The sequence below is a fragment of the Falco rusticolus genome, chromosome 6, assembly GCF_015220075.1.
Source record: "Falco rusticolus isolate bFalRus1 chromosome 6, bFalRus1.pri, whole genome shotgun sequence".
Classification (NCBI taxonomy): domain Eukaryota; kingdom Metazoa; phylum Chordata; class Aves; order Falconiformes; family Falconidae; genus Falco; species Falco rusticolus.
In genome coordinates this window covers 42,420,272-42,439,718 of record NC_051192.1, presented here as the reverse complement: position 1 = coordinate 42,439,718, position 19,447 = coordinate 42,420,272, and the positions used below count along the sequence as shown (strand labels likewise).

The 19,447-nt window shown below is 40.7% G+C and overlaps 1 protein-coding gene across 10 annotated transcripts in view; it reads left to right on the top strand.

Moving 5' to 3' along the window:
• The window catches only part of ARID1B (AT-rich interaction domain 1B), a 335,724-nt gene that overhangs the window by 277,710 nt on the left and 38,567 nt on the right, over positions 1-19,447 (top strand). For 9 of the 10 annotated variants that reach the window (XM_037392407.1, XM_037392406.1, XM_037392403.1 and 6 more), the window contains one exon: positions 14,613-14,758. In XM_037392407.1, the coding sequence (XP_037248304.1) occupies positions 14,613-14,758 (146 nt within the window). Of the gene's footprint in view, positions 1-14,612; positions 14,765-19,447 lie in introns of all 10 variants that reach the window. The other variant, XM_037392398.1, reaches the window with a different exon arrangement.

The following is a 19,447-nucleotide window of genomic DNA, read 5'->3' as shown; positions in this document are numbered from 1 at the left end:
AATCAGTAGCCAAGTATCAATAGGGGAGTAAAATTTATCTTCAGCTGTTAATCCACAGGATCTATCCTTTATCAGCTCAGGAGTCTCATTTAGACATTGAAAACTGGTTTGCTTCTGCCTTGCCAAGCCACGCTAAGCAGCTGTGTAAAATGAATTTAAATGGCATGCATCAGAATAAAATCACTTCCACTGGGGCAGAAAATCAATGTTTGTTAGCCAGGGCTGGATGATCAAGATCTGAGTGCCAACCAGTTATACCTAGGTGTCATCCTCAGTGCAGACCACCAACCTTTTAATTAGAGAAGATAAGATCATACAAATAAAAGTGGTGGCTGTGGAAGATACTAGGTTTACACCATTTGAATTAGCCTTTGACCTTGCCTTGAGGCCTGCTCTATGTTAAGCTTAAGATTAATTTCTACAGCTACATAATACCTTCCTTGTAACCTAAAATCTTACAGTATGCTAGTCTGTCTTGTGCATACGGGCCAGTGTTTCCCAAATGGTATCTAGCATGTCAAACTAAAGAAAGGTGATTTTGAGACCTCTTCATTGAGCCGGCAGTATCTGTGGTTTCGTGCTATTCAGGATGTTTAAACTTGGTCCGGGGACCGGTTTACAGCAGTCAGTGCTAAATACCATGCATAGTAAGCCCCCGTATTTTCAGGAAGACAGTGTGAAGGAACTGCAGAACAGTGTTTTCGTTTTCATACCCGTCTTGGTCTCAGCACACCCACTGGTAAGGACTGTATGTTGAAGACCTTACCTGTCCATGAACTCCAAGGAATGACTTTTCATAACTTAGGTTGGTGTTGGCTGAGACCCCAAGGGCTGGTTCTGCTGCCTGAGGTCAGAACCCAGCAGAGGCCTCTGAGGACCAGGTGACTGAAAAATAAAGTCTTTTATCACACTGTAGTTCTGACAACAATGCATGTATTTATAGTGGTAGGTAACTATTTATGTGTGTACAGACCTGCAACATAGTAAGCCTTCAGTAAAAGCACACAATTTTAAGCAAATGAGATGGCATTTTCCCTGTTGATGTGAAAGGCAACAAATTTAGCCAGTATCTCCTAGTACCAGCCAGTTTTGAGTTCCTCAGTTTGTAGATGCCCAACCTGAAACTTTCTGGGACTGTGTTCGCTGTCTGTGGGCTTTTGTTTCCGACAGTAAGTGCGCAGTACACACTTTCAAAAATTGATTTTTAGGTTAACACCTGAAGTCAGCAGATGATTTTGGAGTTAGATGCTTGCCGTCATCATTTGCAGCATCTCTTGTGCCAGCAGTGTCATTCTGAGCATGTCTTCTTAGCAGTTGAAAGTGTGACTGTGGTATATGGAAAGGTAAAAACATAGTTGTGAAATAGCTGGCTTACATACTGTTGGCAGTGTGGCTTTAGGAAGATGTAGCTCAGTATTAGCTGGCTGTAAAATATACGTCCAACTGGATGTTAATATCAGCCTCTTGCTGGTGCAACTACGGTTATCAATACCTGAGCTAATTACTATAAAATGAGTTTTCATGTGCTTACGCGAGGAGCAGTCCCATCTTTGAAGGCAGCGTCTTTGACCTCGGTGTACTGTACCTTAGTATGATTCTCGTGATTGCATGTTGCAATTTTGTAAATTAATTTTTTGTATAGATTGAATGAATGTGGAATTCAGTATCATTGATACTAGAGAAGTGATTTAGAAACAGTAGTTTATTAAACTGAGGAATTGGGATACAGCTTAGCTATTTCCATCCTCTGGGCATTTAAAATCCTGGTCATTGAGTTGCTAAATTGAGGTGGGTATTTACATTATTGTCTGCTACTCCCTATGCCACCTGAGAACTGGTGCTCAGTGTCTATAGGTAATGTGTGATGTTGCGTTGCTTTGACATACTTGTAGGCATTCTAGGATGTGGTTCTGGTTTTAAACTGCTTAGCAGCTGGTTAGGTATTACAGCCACGTCACGGTGAAGTCAGAAGAATTTAGGAAAATTTTCATTCAGTCCTAAAACTGACATCTAAAAGCTGCACTGATACTAGAGAATTTCTGTTGTACAGAGAAATAGTTACAATTAATGTAAATTAATTTAAAATGTGCATTCTATGTGTCTTCTTTTTAGTCTGTGTGTGTGTACATGCACGCTTGCACACATACAGGCAGACTAACCTTCCATCAGCATTTCTGTCCTGCTATGCATGTATAATTCATATTCCATGTTGCTGGTGCCAGCAAAGCACTTTTTCCATATTATTTTCTCCAACGGCAGGGTAATGCAGCACTGCTGATGGACTAGAAGGTACTGGTGAGGAAATATAGTAATGGACATGGTGCATTAAAATGTCAAAAGGAAAAAGAAAGAGGCGGAAGCAGGGAATAAATTTTTAAAAAAGAATAATAATATAAATAAAAACCAGAACTCTTTTAGGTGTTTTACATCCTAGAGCCTGTCAATTTCTATGCAGTATTTCCCAGTCTGGCCCTTTTGATCTTGAAACTCAGGTTTAAAATTCTAATAGTGATTTTAAAAGCTGCGTTTATGTAGCAGGAAGACTTGAAGTGCTACAGTAAAACTTACAGTCTTTAATCCCTGGAGAGAGTATATATCTTCCATTGTTTTCCCTTTTCCCCTTAAGCTTGGAGGTGCTGTTCTTCTCTGCTGGGAAGTGCAGTGGAGTGCAGGAAGGTTAAGTACTCATTCAAGTTTCTTTGCTTATTCAAACCAGGCTACTCCTAGATGAAAGGCTGCCAACTGTGAAATCCCCAAAGTAAACTAGGCTAAGATAGGACTGGTAGCCATAATTGGAGCCAGTGCTGGGGTACCTTATCTGTTGCCTTTGAAATAAGCCCCTAGCAGAAAGGCTCTTTCTGCTGGGTCTTTTATTTAACATGCAGTCACAGAGAAGGAGTTACTCCTGTTCACATTCAGGCCATTCACAATTCTCAGTCTCAAGGTGACTGGTCATTTCCCCTCTACCCCACTCCAAACATTCCCAGACTTTGAATTTCCTTCAGGGATCGTGATGGATCACTCTGAAATGAGCCCATTCTACTTTTGTTTAGTTCTGTTTGACTATCCAGGCGTTGAATATTTCAGTCCATGAAACTGCATTTGGCTTCCAAAATAAAAAAAAAAAAAAGTCCATGTTTGGTTTCAGCTGGATCAAGTGGTATTGCTTCTTGGCCCGAGTGACTGTGTAGTGTTACTGTGAACTCCAAATATCTGCTGTGCTTGCTCCACCTGAGGTTGGCAGCATTTCAGTAACAGGTGGAATATTTTCTCTCTGTGCCAGGTTTCTGTGTGATGTGAGGGGTTAAAGTCCCAATATTAATGCTCACTGTAACTGTAATTTGTAAGGGAGCTATTAACCAGTATTGGCATATTTTTCTTCAAAAGGGCCTGTGCTTCTTCCTGCTTCATGGGAAATAGTCATTTATATCAAGCTGATTTTTTTTTATTCTTTCTTTTTTTGAAAGGGCACTTCCTTTCCTCATGTTTTGCTTTTCAAAGAAGAACCATATATGGCTTTTTTCTACAGTGTATTAGGAGGAGTGAAGTACAAGTTATATGTTTTATTATAGTAAAGGGAGAGCTGGAAATCACACTTCTGTGATTATGTTTTTTAAATGGAAACGTATTTTGTAGATCAGCTCAAAATTGCTGATAAAATCATGTAAGGATTGTAAGAAACTTTCCATACTGAGCTAACTGAAGCCATTTCTTGTGGGAGACTAAAAGAAATATATTTTTATCTGGAATTTTGTTTTACTAAAAGGTAAATCCATCATTCTGGAGCCCTGGATGTCACCATGCTGCAGTGCCTGTGCAGGCAACCAGCAATTTGGGGAGGCTTGCTTTTTTCTTTTTTTTTTTTTTTCTTTTTTTTTTTTGGTTACTCATCAATCAAGTGGACTGCTGTATGCTGTTCATGCCATTAGAGATTAACCACAGACCTCAAGAGTCGTACTCCCTCCTTCCTTCGGAGAGTAATCATTCTTAAATTGTGAAAGCAGGAGTATGTTGGGAAGGAAGGGTGATTTTCAGTGTCATGAATGAGAATTTTTATTCATCTTAGAGACACTTCTAATTCGATTATTATTGTGTCTGGATTATTTTTGGCTTCATTTGGTTATTTGGTTATTGCCCTCTATAGAAGTACTAATTATTTTGAAACAAAATTGCAGTGTAGGACTCTGTGTAGTTTATTAACATTCTGCCTCAGAGTTGGATGTTACGTAGAAATTCAGTATCCCAAAAGGTGATCTTTAGGGCATTAAGAATGCAGTACTAAGTTAATTGTTATTGTATAAAAGTAAAGAATAAGGGAGGAATTTAGACTGAGTACTCTTTCTTGGGTGACAAGGAATGCTTCAGATGAGGAAACTGGATTTTCACACTTTTTGCCTGTTAGCCGGAAGATCTACTAGTTTAAATCACAGCACTAGTCAAGGGAAAAAAAAACCCAAACAAAAAAACAACCAACCACACAACCAAAAACCAGAAGAATAGCCGTCTGTTTAATGGGACTCATGAAGAAAGCTAATTCCATGACTGCTCTGTGTGATTTGGCACATATATTGTGCAAATACAAGACTGTGATTGAACAGCCTAAGATTTTTGTGACAGAAGGGGAGAGACATAAAAAATGGTAGGAGGATTTCAGCTTTTAGAGCTGTTTTAAGGTTTCAGGTTGTTTTACAATGGTGATAGTGGAGGAAAAAGTTAAATAAATGTTTTTCTTAATAACACTACCTGGGCAAATACGAGTGGGAATAGCCCTTCATTTTATTGATGGAGTTCAGATGGGAGCATTGGTTCTGACTGGACATATAAGTAACCTTGTAAGAATCATATTAAATAGTAACAACATAAGAGCAATAAGATTTTTTTTAATGATGGCCACCAGTCTCACTAACACATTAAATACCTGTTGCAGTTGTCACAGTAGGTTTCAGGCATCTTCTGAGCCAAAGATGAAGAAAAGAGCTAGCTGAAACCATGCTGACATATGTACCACATTGCTCTTGTGAAACCGTCTGGAGTGCCAAAGTGCCGAGACTGATGGTAATAGTGGTAGTAATAATATTGATAAACATATAACAGCTCCAGGCTATTGGGCAAAGATAGGCAAGTGGAAATGTGTCTTTTGGGAAATCCCTTTGGAGAACTTCCTCGCCATGCTGCTGCACATGCACAGTTGCATTCAGCATGCTGTCAGCCAGATGACATTTTACTATGAAAAGATACACTGAAGAGCTGGCATGAAACGATCAGGATTTTATTAGATTTTCAGTTGGTTGCCAGCACAGTGAGCTCCGTGGAGCTGCGGTGGTGCTCACAAGCAGTGCAAGGACGTGACTGAACAATGTAAGTACATGGTGAAAGGCAGCAGGAGGTCTGCATCCCAAGGTGGAAGAGGAGGGAGCTCAGGGGTCAAACCTTTCCCGAGGCAGTGCCCCTCTGGAGGAAACTGAATTAGTGAAACATGCAGCATGTCCTTAGCTTCCTGTAGCTTTTTGCACCATGCTTTGGTGACCTCCTAGCTGTTCATGTGCTGGGAACAGACTCTTACCCACTTTCAAGTAATCATTCTGGGAGAGAGTTCATAGGGCCTTCTGACTTTTTAATATAGCTATTTATAAACATGCACAAAAATAGAAGGTGCATAGTGAGAGAGTCATATGAGTCATTCCCATTTTGATATCGAGTCACGCCAGGCTAAATCACCCTTCTTGGCATTCTGGTTCAGATTGACTGCATCATGCCATACAGGGCAAATTTCTTTTTTTGCTACAAACCCAGTTCATGCATGCTCCTGCTTGCCAGGCAGATTACAGCATCACACACTCCACTTGGGCTAAGAGGTGTATCTGCTCAGTGCTCAGATTTTATGTCTGATGGGGGCAGTGTGCAAGCAGCTGCCATTAGAGCTGCTGTCTAAATCCACCTTGTCAGGAAGGTAGGCAGGGGTCACTAAGAGCGGAGCTTCGATGGGATTAGAAGCCATTTGACTTGGCCCGCTTTTCAGTAGTCCTGTGTTTTCTGTCACCCAGCATTATATTGTATTTATCCAGTACAGGTTGCACTGAGTACAGAGGGCTTAGTTAGTTCTTACACAAATAAAATCAAATACAGAGGTCTTGCTGCACTTGGAAGAATGCTGCGCAGTGAAGGCATTTCAGGGAATCCCTGTGGATTTGAAGACTGGTGACCAAATGTTGTGGTCACCATGAAATTCAGACCAAAAAGATTTAATTAACACAAAAGGAGCTTTATAAAAACAAAATTAAATAGCTGCAACCTAAATAACAAAGAAACAAAACAAACCAAAAATACACAAACAAACAAACAAAGAAACCCTACAGTACTTCACTAAATTTCCTTCATGTTTTGCAGTCACACATTCTTATATCATTAGGATCAAATGAGTTACGGCTTTCTTTTTCTGCAGTCTTGTGCTATGTTTTCCTCACTGTATTCAACTACTTTATTATACTTGTGGCCATATTTTAGAACATTATTAATCTTGGATTTCTTCCTCAGTTTGTGTTATCTGTAAAATGGGATAGGGAGATTTATTCTGATCTCAGCTTGCATTCAGCAGTACAAATGTGTAGTTGTGTTGTTATTAGCATCGATACTCATGAATTACACATGCCTCTTATGTTGCTCTTCCAGTGTTTGATGTGGTGTGACACTCCTGCATTTTATTGGGCTTTAAATGGCTAGAAGCAGATAGCCTGTCAGGCAGATGTTTTCACTGGAAAAATGGTTAATGTGATGACAATAGCATATAAACAAACAATAAGTTTTTGTGGCTGCTTTTCTGAGGGGCTGGGCATTGAATAAGCCTGGTAGGAACAACTAATTTTTTAGTTTCTTTTCCTTCTTTGATTATTTCTTAGTGAAATCTAAGTAATGGTGATGATGCTGAAGGTGCAGATATTTGCATGATCAGAAGAAAAAGCATATGTTTAGAAAGGCTGTTTGTGGTATTCTTCCAAAAAGTATCTTACACAATAATGTTCAGCCAGACAAAGAAAACAGGCAGTGTGCTTGGTCAGACTGCAGTGGATTACAAGGTGATGTGCACTAGCACATAATTACGATGCTAGAAAATTATTCCCCGTTTTAGCATTGTCATTTAGGCTCGGTTGTTGGGAAGGATAGTTTGGTGTTGGTTCTGTGTGCCTGATGTCAGGAGACACACATACACGTGCGTGCGCACACCCTGATACAACACTGGATGCTTTTTCATTTATGTTTCCGAGCGTTCTGGCAGCGTCGGTGCATTGCAGAGCTTTGGCCTCCCCATTTTGCTCGTGTACACACCCAAATGTAAAATTTTCTTTTTCTGTCTAACCTGAGAGATGGAAAAAAACTCGTGGCAGACCTAACACCTGTCACGTCACCAGCTTTTGTGGTTGCTTTTTTAAAACTTTGTTATTGTGAATGGTGAGCTTCCCCACTGAACAGAGGAGGAAATGTAAGTCCAGGTTAGTATCCTTACAGTAGCAGCTAACAGGAGGGAGATACTTCGCTTTCAGATACAGTGGTGTTAAATTGGTTTGGTTTGGTTACGTGGGAACTGTCTTTAATGCCGTTTTATAGCTGCTTAAGCCAATACTCAGATTTCATGTGTCTTGGCTTTTGCTAACAGCGCTGACACGCCACTTCACTTCCAGTCAGAGCAAAGTAAGCAGTGCTGGGGTTTAGTTTCCCTTGCTCGTCTCTCCCTCCTCCAGTTCTCCCATATTCCCTGATGACAGGAATGGTTTCACTTCTACAGGGAAGCCCATAATGTAGCAAGAAGGAAAATCCATAACAAAAGAGCATATGTATCTGCCTGCACATGTTTATGTGTAAATTCTCCAGGGAGAAGGCATTCACAGGTCTTACTCCTGAATTACTCTCATTATAATAACCCATTTGGTGTCAAAGTATGACAGATTATAAGCGCTTAAGGCTAGTCCCAGCTCAAGACAGATTTAAATAAAGTACTTCTGGTTATTGTGCAGGTCAGTGTGTTTAAATAACAACCCCCCAAATCATACTTTGACATTTAAAAGAGAGAGGAAATATTGTCATGCTGCAGACCTGGTACAGATAAGCACAGGGCAATTTGGTCAGTACACTCTGATTTGTGAGTGCAGCCTAACGCAGTCATTTTCACAGTTTGTAATCAAGTAGCCACCTTAGCAGTGTGTCAGCATTAAAAAAAAAAAATGTTCCTTTAAAAATGTTTACACAAATTACTCCCCTGAGGTGCTGCAGTGCATTCGCTGCAAAACTGATGTAGGTTAAAGATCTGGAGCAGTAATGGCAAACTTCCATGAGCTTGTGGGCCATTTGTTTTTTTTCACCAGCCGATTGCTCAGGTGGCCAGGTCATAGTAACAGGACAGTTTTTCAGGTCCAGTGCCTAGGGCAGGATAACTGGGAGAAATCCCTACTTTACGTGAGTGCTGTGGGAAATGTCAGGAAGCACAGTACAGAGGGGCCTAAATAATAATTGGTGCAAGCTTGCAGCCACCAGGATGTGTGAAGTGTGAATCAGTGACAGCTCTCCCCTGCCTGGGCTGTGTGCCCCATCCTGGCTCCCATCCTTGCAGCACTGCACCTTCAGCATCACCCCACTGTGCCATACTGCTGGACTGGACTGAGGCTTGCCCAGCTCCTGGCCAGGGTGGCCACTTCAGAGTCTGGCCCTGCCTCGCAGCAGTGCGCACAAGCAGAGGAGCTGCAGGAAGGCACATCTCTGGTAACACTGCTTTTGAGGCTTCTCTGTGAATCCCTCCCTTCCTTCAGGCAGACCGGGCTGAGAGGCTCCACGTGTGCTGGAGGGTCCTTCCCTCTGTTTACCCTGGGAGTAGCAGCTCTCTGTATGTTCCTTTCTGCTCCTCCTTATGCATCTCTGTTTCATCTCCATTCTCCAGAGCACCTATCACTCTCCTGGCCCTAAAAAGCTTTGGCATCTAGAGAGGATGCTCCCAGCCCTTGTTGTTCATTCTTGATTTCCATCTGCTCTCTCCTCCCTCCATTTCCATCTTTTCTGCCCGAAACTCTCCTCACCTCCAGCCTTTCCAGACTCTCCACCTCTGAACCCTTCTTCTGTTCCCTACACATTTCCATGCTCAACTTGCCCCTGTATACAGGCTGCCACAGGGCTCATTACAGAAGCTGGATCATCTTTTCTGACTGCATGAAGGGTTTTGCTCCAGTGTTACGCATTTAGATTGAGAGGAGTGTCACATGCATGCCAGAAAATCCACAGAACACTGTAAAACTGGATCCATCTGCACACAGCAAAACCTGAGTTTTGACATGTTCCCATATGAAAAGTTGTGTCTTCACTTCTTGTCCTGCTGAGAAGCATAATCCACTTTTATCATTGTCCATAGCTAAACCACAACTACCTCTGAACTCGATTTTGTAGTTCAAATTTGTTCAAATCTGAGGAAGACAACAGTAAAAACCTTTGACAGATGGCAACACTGAGAAGGTACTAAATCACACACATACCGACAAGTATTAAACGCAAGGGCTGCAGAGTAACTTCTGTGTAGCAGTTAGAAACAACTAACCTACTGGTGATTTCAGGTCCAATTAAAGGAAGACATCTCAGTATAAGAGGCACTGCTTAGCAGTTGTGATTCACTCGAGTGCTCCTTTGTGTTGTCAGTGTTCTTTCTTACAGTTTCTTTGTTCTGCTTTTTAATGATGACCAGATCTTGCATGTCATCTCTCTTTAAATACATGGACTTCTGCATTAGCTCAGAAGATGCAATTATATCTGATGCTACCTGTTTTTCAGAGAAAAGAGATTAAGTGCTGATTAAGCTTCAGGTGGATTGCAGATGAAGCAAAACAAAAGAGCAGAAGAGGGCTTCTTAAAAGGGAACAGTTGAATTTGACCAGTTGTATTTTGGACCCAGTAGTACACCAAACTATCAACAGCACAATGAAGCTGACAGTCTAGGAGCGTAGGATAATTCAGGCTGGAAGAAGCCTCAAGAGGTCTCTGCTCCAACCTTCTCCTCCTCAGGCACAGCTGACTGCTCAGGACTTTATCCAGTTGGGTCTTGAAAACCACCAAAAACAGAGATTCCATCACCTCTCTGGGCCACCAGATCTAGTGCCTGGCTGTTTTCACTGAAAAAAGGGTTTTCTTTCATCCAGTCTCAGCTTTTCATGTTTTAACTCTTGCCTGTTGTGTCTTGTCCTCCCACCGTGCCCTACTGTGAAAAGCCCGGCTTCATCTTCTCGCTGACCTCCTTTTAGGTGCTGGGGGGGCTGCTGTTAGGTTCCTCTGGAAAGCTATCACAGCCCCAGGCTGAACTAGCCCTTGTCCTTCAGCCCCTCCAGGGTGAGTGCTCAAGCCCTAACCATCTGAGGGGTCCTCTGCTAAGCTCACTCCAGTTTATCATCATCTTTCCTTTACCAGAGGATCCAAAACTATACTCCAGATGAAGTCTAATGAGAGCCGAGTAAGGAGGGGACGTTTGGTTCCCTCATCTCCTGGCTCTGCTCCTGGTCACACAGCCCAGGACGTCGTTGGCCCCCTGTGCTGCCAGGGCACTTTGCTGGCTCATGCTCGGCTCCCCGTCTGCCGAGGTGCCCAGGGGCTTTTCAGCAAAGCTGCTCCCTCCAGTCAAGCCCAAGCCGGCAGGGGGCTCATCCTTCCCAAGTGCAGGACCTTGCACTTGTCCCTGTTGACTTCCATAACGTCCCTAGTCCCTGTCAGCACGTTCCTCTGGCCTGTCTGGGTCCCCCTGCGTGGCAGCCCTTCCCTCAAGCGTAAAACTGGCTCTGGCATTATGCAGGTGCTGTGAATTACTAGATTGTCAACAGAGTAAGTAAAGCACAGAAAGAAAGCATATTCCCCCCTTTCCCATTTTTAATCTCTTCCATTTGCTGAATACTTGGGACATCTACTTGTAACATTAGAGCAGAAAAATGAAATGTGTAGGTTTAAGTATAGTGTTTAAATTGATAGCATAATCCTAAATTTGTACTGGCCCAGCTGCTTTTTCTTCTAAATGGGGAAAAATATGTGATCTGGGATCACAGTATTGGAGGAGTTAGAGCTGGAAAATACCTGACAGGTCATCTAGGTCATATGTAATGCAGGATTTCTCCGACCAGTACCTTTTCCAATGTGTTGTCTGTGTGTAGAAGTGTCAAGTATTGGGGTTTCCTTCATTCCCTTGGAGGGTAACTGCAGCTCACCACAAGTACATTTTTTAATTATATTCAACATAAGTGTTTCTTTTCTTAATTTCTTCCTATTACTCCTAATTATCACTTGCATCATCCCTAAGCAACCCAGCCTTTGGTGTTTATGTGGTAAATATTGAAAATTTGTATACTTGACTGGGTTTGTTCTGCTATAGAATTCATTGTTGGTCAGTTGAATTTTTGCCATTAGATGTCACTACATGTACAGCAGGCTGGTTTTAAAAGATGATTTTTATTTAGCCTCCCGAAAAATGGAAGAGGGAATTGGGAGATGTAGGAGAGAGTCTGGTAGTATGCTTTGAGATAAATACTTCTTTAATAGTATGTTGGATATGCATTTACTAAAAGCAGCACAGAAGGAAACATAAGATTTTTGACTTAACTCCAACAACCAACAGATGATGCTGTGACCTTAAGCATATATAAATATGTTTAGCAGCTGCTGTGTAACATATTTATAAGTGTTTAGTGACCTGGAGGTTAATCAAAATGAGTTTGGTGATCTCAGCTCAGTTCTTAATGGACTCCACTTCATATTATAGCACTGATGCAGCACAATTTGTCACAGTCGGCAGTCTTTACTCAAAGGAGGCCCACTGTGGAGTGAGAATTAAAGGCTGAAGTAATACCTGATAATTTCTCCCTAAAGAAACTTCCCATTCCAAGCCATCATAAAGCAGAATAATATGTGGAGGAGCTCTGTACAGTGCATTGTACCCAATCTCAGGATAAAACAGTGTTTACTCTTACAGGATGTCACCTTTCAGCATTACTGAATTAGCTCACGGATGCTGCGGTCTGTGCCTTGACGGGCAACTGGGGAAGGACAGAGTTCTGCCAGGGATGGTGCTGAGTCTTTTCACTTTCTGGGCTGTTTCCAGAGATGGAGAGCTGTGTCCATTCCAAGTGCAGCATTATATGGGAGGATGAAAGGGAGAGGTATTGCCTTGCCAGATGAAATTTCAGAATTAGGTTCTGCCATTCAGGTCTTTCTGGATACAGAACCATTTTTTTTGCACTTCAGTTGCTTTCTTACTGTCCTGGCCAAAGCTAGTGTATTCCTTTTATTTAATTTCCACTCTCTGTCTAAACTGGAAATAGTTTCCTACTTTTTGATTTAAAGCTGTTGTACAGCAGTATGCTTCCATGAGCTACAATTGAGATTGATGTCCATAGAGGATAACATGAAACAGCCTGTACCTCAATTTGAGACAATGAACAACCCCACAGCTTAGAAGATATACATGCTATAGAAAGTAATTGTATTGAAATATTAGTAGGTAAGGACCAGTTTCAGCTTACCTGCAAGGTGCGTATCTCCTGTGTATTTTTAAAGCTAAAGAAGGACATTGGAGACAGAGATACCTGTAGAGACATCTGTCTTTTCCAGAATCCCAGCTTTACTCCATAAGAACCTTTGAAAATCTGTTACTTCTTTTTGAAAATGTAAAAATGAACTTGCACATTTTCTTCATCTTCACGAGTAACTTTACTCAGTAACAGAAAGGATCTCGCTTATCCAGCATAGTAAGAACTTTTCTGTTAACTGCATTTGTTGAAATATAGCAATTTTCAGCTAAGAACGGGGGGGGGGGGGGGGGGGGGGGGGGGGGGGGGGGGGCGGTGTTAAGATACAGTATTTACATAAGAAAAGCTTGATTGTGTGACTGAAATCTTTTAAAGTTGTTGCCAAATGGTCCTGTTCTTCTCTTTTCCCTTTGTAATTTTCCCTTGGAGCATTGCACCACTGTGCATTTTAAATCTTTTCCCTCCACTGCTCATTGCAGGCTTCATCAGGGAAATGACATTGTATGGCAGTTGTCTCCTTCATATCAAAAGAAAGCCTTTGCCTCTTTGCAAGAGTGAAGAAAAGTTTGTCTTCAGAGAGCAAAGGACAAAACTGACTTGGAAAAAGATGCTTTATTTAGATAACACGTTCTCTTTTCCTTTGAAGATGTTCACAATGTGTCAAGAAAAATTAGGCCAAATAGTGCTTTAATGGTCCTCCTCCTGTACCTCCTAAAAAAGAAATTCGTTCCTACCAATTGCGATAAGAATCTGCCATGATTTTGGAGAAGACAAGAAGCCATTGAAGTTATTCAGGGTTGTTGGTTTGGGGGTTGTCTGTTTTGTGTGAATACTGTGTAATAGCTAAAAGTAGAATTTATACCAAATCTCCTCTTGCTACCAGGACATGCAGCTTTCCCTGCTTGTAGGAGAAAATTAAATGCTTTGTTTTTTGTGAGGAAAAAAAGCTGACAGGTATCAAAGCTATGTAAAGGAGTGGTTGCTTCCTTTCTTGTCTCCTTTATTTGGAAAAACAGCATAAATTTACAGGGGGTACATTGAAGAAACAGGTCTGAGTTTTGTGTTTTCCTATCTAGGCTATGAATATACAAGTAAGTATATTGTTGCATGTGGTTTTATTTGTATGTATGATTTTATGTGTCATAATATGTGCAGTCTTCAACTATACCAAGGAAAGGTAAATAATTGTATTATGCATAAAAGAATAAAATATTATTTTTGAAGTTGGATCATGCATTACATTGGGTTGTTCTGCTTGCTTGAATTGGATTATTTTCTTCATTGTGTCTCGGTTTATCTATAGAATTTGATAAATCAAGTACAAAGCATACTTAGATACTTGCCAGAACTTAAGAGTATATAAGGTTTAGCCTTCAAAAATTATTTGATCTGAAGATCTTCACATCTGAAGATACGGAGAATTAGGTAAGGGCTTCATGTAGGGCAGTTTTTCGGGGAAACTTAAGGCTCAGTTATGAAAGCATTATACAGCTATGTGATTAATTGTCAAAACCAGAATAGTTCTGCTGAGGTTTCTTGTTTCAGCGAAGTGCAGTATGTACGTGGTTTTTCGAAAGATTGGGCATAGATGGCATGTACAAAAGATGAACATTGTATTCAATGCAATAGCATCAGATACAGAAATCCAAAGCAGATTCTATGGTACCCATTTTTCTTCTGGTCATTTCACTGTTTTTTAAGCTATGGCAGGTAGGGATTTCTATTACATGATCAAAATGCCAGCTCACTGGAATTTTTTTATGCCAGTACTAGGTTCTAATTTTGACTCCTGATCATGTTGCTTTCTACTCATAGGATAAATGGTATGAGTTGTATTTTTCTGCTGATTAGTTGTGACGTATAAAGACACTGTATACATCTCTGTATACACTCCAGTTCTCTCAGATACACAGTAACTAATTCAAGACTAACTCCCCATGTAGGTAAACTGAAATAATTGTGTGCCTTCGCCTTAGTATTGGCAAACCATAGGAGATGTACTCTGTGACAGAACACAGCATCTTCAGCAATGGGGTACATAATGAGACATGGTGTGTGTGCTCTTTCTTCTCTTAGGCAAGGCAATTTTCCTGCCATGAATCAGAGCGGTATTATGGGATCCAGCTCCCCCTACACTCAGCCGATGAACAACAGCTCTGGCTTGATGAACCCGCAGGCTCCTCCTTACAGCATGGCACCTAACATGGTGAACAGTTCAACAGGTAATGGTGGGTAACCTTTCAGCAGTGGCTTTCCTCCATAAATCTGCTTAATGGTACCAGCCCTGGGCTGCTGGCAGAGGGATGGCCTTCTTCATTCGATTCACCCCTGTTGAGTAGTGTGGAGTGATTCGAAAGTAGGCAAAGGTACTCACATTATTTTGTACAGTAACTCATACGTTTTTCATTAAGTCCTTTTGCACAGCATGTAGATGAGTACAATGTTTTGAACAGTTCCAGGAACACTCGGACTCAGTTTGATGTAGGTGTGGACTAGCAAGTATATGTGTATTTGTGTGTACTTGTCTGCAAGAGGGGGAAGGAGAAAAAACTCATCTTTCAAGAGGCTGCTGTTGCTTTTCAGTGTCTTACTTCCTAAGATTGCAATTTCAGATATTTACTGTGGTACTGGTTTAAAAAAAAAAAAAAGAGATGTGCACATGCTCTGACTTGAAGATGCTGTAAGTTGAGCACTTAAAGTAATTACTATGTTCTGAAAATATAGGCCATATTTACTGTTTCAAAAATTCATATAACCATATATAGGGTTTCTTATTTATTTATTTAAATACCAGTATATGAAATTTAATCATAGCTTCCTTTGGAAGGGGGGTGGAGGGGAGACATATTCAGTGTGGCTGCTGGATTAATCTGTTATATCATGACTTGTGAATTCAGAATTATTTGCAGCTTTGTGTATGACTATGAAGACAGGTGAATGTAGTTCTGGGAAAATGTGCTTTATAGTCCATATTCAGCTTGAACTCCTAACAATTATCCTCCAGCAAGATAATACTTCAGTAAAGATCAATTCTTTCATTGGGGTGGGTTTGGATGGAGTTTCAATGACCCTGAAGTGGATCCTCCCAAATACTTGTTCCAGTCATGGAGTTCCTGTGCATGCTTTACTTACTGATTACATTAGCTCTTTTTGAAATGTTGGGGGTTTTGAAGTCTTTCTGAAATCTGGATAGGTTGTGCTAAGGTGATTTGGTGTTTGTTCTTAGTTGGCTTTGTTTCTACTTTTGTTTAGAAAAGCCTTATTACTTAAGTTGCATCTTTCCAAGAGCCTGTATTTCAGTATCTGCCTCTCTGCCCTGCATAGCCAGTTTTGTTCCTTCATCCTTTGCCTCCTTCCCTTGTCTTTCCTCCCTGTCAATTTTATCATATACCCTGCTTCCTGGGCAGAAAATGACCTCTGCGAGATTCTAGTGGCTAGTATGTCCAGAGGGTTTCTTTCTTCTACATAGGAGCTCCTGAGGCACTTGTGTCTTATTTTTCAAGAATATTATGGTACTTTTTTGGTTAGCAGAAGAAACAGAAAGGAAGCTGTTAATCAGTAAGATTTTTTAAAAAGAAAAGAAAAAAATAAAAATAAAAAGGGCTTTTTCCAGTGCTGACTTGGAAGTCATTGGTTAGTCCAGACAGCACACTTCACTGTCTAGATGAAGAGGGAAAAGCTATTGAAAAGACCATTAGGTAATAGCTTGCTTTTCCCCCACCAGAGCTGTCCCAGGTAATATTATGTTTTGTTTGTGTAGTTATGTGTTTTGTCTGCCTTGCTGAAATAAAATTACTTCTGAGCATTGAAACTGTGCTATAAATTCTGTTTTGCTATTAGCAGAAGTAATTTTTCCCCCTTTTCCTTTGGCCCCAAGAGCTGCAAAAATAACCAACAGCAAACAGATGGCAGAGTGCCCTGCCTAAGAAGATTTATGTATTCCTAAGGAATAACCAGTTTAAAGGAAGATTCACAGAGGTTTTTTTGTTCAGATAATTCAGCCATTCGTTATTTCATACAGTGGAAATCTGTTCAATGCAAGGCCATTTATCCTAGCAGTCTTTTGTATGGGGTAGTCATACTCTTTTTATTGTGTTATGCATTCTGAAATATTGGATTTTTAATAATTTAAACATTTATCAGGGTTTTTTCTGCCAATGCATTTGCGAGGTTTTCTTTTGTTCCAGTTTTATTAATTCAAAGATTATCCAATGGAAAGTAAGTATGAGATGAACTGCAGTTCAGTGCACCTCTTTTCCTCTGTGTGTGAGCAGACATGCATCTGAATTGCTTTATGCAGCTAGCCTCCAGGAGCACACAGAGGGTGTTGGTATGGAGGAGGGCAGCAGGGACTGGATGGGACAAAGAGACCATTAGGTGTGAATGTACTGCTGGGGGAGTGCTGCATTTCCTCCCATTCTGACATCCTTCTGCTTGGGTCAAAGAAATGAAGGGCTGAGCTTAAGATGAGTGTAAATACAGTACTTAAAATGATGTCTTGAGCTGGAGGAGCACTTCAGGGTCAGCTCTGGCCCTGCATTTGATGAGGCGCATTTGTTGAGGTGAAGAACTTGCAGGTAATACCTACCTACAGATCTGAAAACGGCATTTTCTGTGGCACAGAAGACCAGTTCAGCTATCCGGCTCTTGAGCCTTTTTCCCCGCTGGTGTAAAGTCACAGGTCGGTCAGTGGGATAAACCAGGGTTCGGTCAATGTGTAGGGCAAAAAACAAACTGAGTGGCTGCTGATGGAGTGAAGTGTGAGCATTACTTAACTTGCACATACGCGCTGAGCACGATCAACTGTGGTTTCAGTTAGAGGCCAGTGGAAAACTAAGGTAAGCAATAGGGAGAAGTTCGTTTCTTGGTTGTCTGGGTTTTGGAGAGTGCAGTTGTGTTGCCGGTTTTGAGAGAGCAAGGTAGGTTTTGGTTCTGTTCATTTTAATCAAATGCACTTTTAGGTTTTACTCTAAGATAGAGGAAGATTGCTGATGCTGATGGAATTCTTTTCATATGGCTTTGGAGCTTCAATAGAGCTAACTATAATACTGGTTTTGCCACACGTTTTTAGTAGTATTTATAACTCCTCATTACCGGTTGATCCCTTTTTATTCCTTTAGGTTTTTTTAATTACTGTCACAATTGAAAAGAAAATTGTGTTGCAGTTATGCATCCTGGTACTTCAACAGTGACTGTAGATCAAACAACAGATCTACAGCTTCTGCTAATGTAGGAGAGTTTAGGAACACAGAGATTATGAGATCAAAGAAGACAGATCCTTCTGATAGAGTATCCCATCCATAACAAAAACAAAAGCTTCAAGAAAAAGTGCCAGAATCCCTTCACAATTACGGAATAAACTGCCATTCAGAAAAATTGTATAGCCTCCTCTGTCCTTCTGCTGTATGAGTTCACATTTCCCATATATATTTTAGATTTTTCCCCCTGTTTTTTAGATTCAGGCTTTAAAAATATATATAATAAAAGGAAACTTTAAAAACCCACATAAATAAAATAATAGTTCTGTATTGTGAGCCTTGTTAATTCTAGTGCAGATTGCCTTTAAAAAGCAGCAGTGTGGAGTTTGGATCTCAGATTTCTGTATTGTGCTTGCACGGAAACTGGCACTCATAATCCTTGCTACCTCTGGAGGTGAACAAAACAATAAAAAGGCATTAATCTCCTTACTGGCACAAGGATCCTTTCCTGATTTCACTACCTCTGTCCTACTGAAACCTTCCGTTTTCTGGGTATTATTATTCCCAACAATTTTTTTAACATCATAATACTTTATATAAATCATGAAGTTCTAGGAAAAGTTACTTGCACTAAAGGAATACAAAGGATGCATTTAAATACATCGTTAAAAGTAGATGCGACTTTTTCATATACATTATGTGTATTTGACTGTTTATTTGGGTGAACCTCTTATAGAGAAAGGAATCATGTTTGTGATTGTGAAGCATTTTTTAGAAATCTTAATTGGTTTTCTTGGGTTTGCACCTTGGTTACATTTTTCTGAAAAATGGAAACCTCCATTTATTTCACTATTTTTTTTTGCTCTTAACATGTATCTTCATATAAGCTATTACTTTATGCACATTTAAATAAACTTTCTGGAGGATGTCAGCAGCTGGTAACAGCTGAAGTATCCCATCACCTACACTCCAAACAAGCAATGACTTTGATCAAATGGTCATTGTGTGACTGTAGATCAAGCCAGCTAGCTCCTGGCACAGATACACGTGCGTCCCAAACTGCATACACTTATCATCCCTCAGAGGAGACTTGGTAGGCAGAAAGGAGGCACAGCACTGAGACCTTGGAGGCCACTCCTGCTTTTCAGATAAGGTGCCTGAGCACCCTAAGCTGTGCTTTTCCCCAGAGGTGGACGGTCATTCGTGGCAGGACATTAAGCAATGCTGTTGTCCCTTTTCTGGTTTTCCTGTAGGCATAAAAGCAGTGGGGATCCTCTTGCCAATTCCACATGAGTCACAAATTCACTGCTTTTACTTTTTTTTTCTTGTTTTTTTTTCAGAGGGAGAGTGCTAAGGGTGACGAGAGGAAGGAATGTCTTACAAAATATGTTATATTCTGTTTTGTAGAGTGTGATTTGTTATTGCTCTAGCAATAAAGAGAAAAAACAATGTTTGTGTATCGCTGCTCTCCAGTATTTCATCATCTGGGACTGATAGAGCAGCCTTTAGCAAAAGGGAATATTTTGCTTTTACTCATGTCAGTATCTGCCTTTGAGTACATTAAATTCAGTGTGGAATAGTTAATTCAGGACCTTGACCCATACTTGCATTTTGAAATCATTCTGGCTCTTAAATTCTTATAATAAGCCAGAGGCTAGTACTTGAAACCTATTCACAATACGGTACAACGCTTTCTGAGTTAGGATTTCCCTG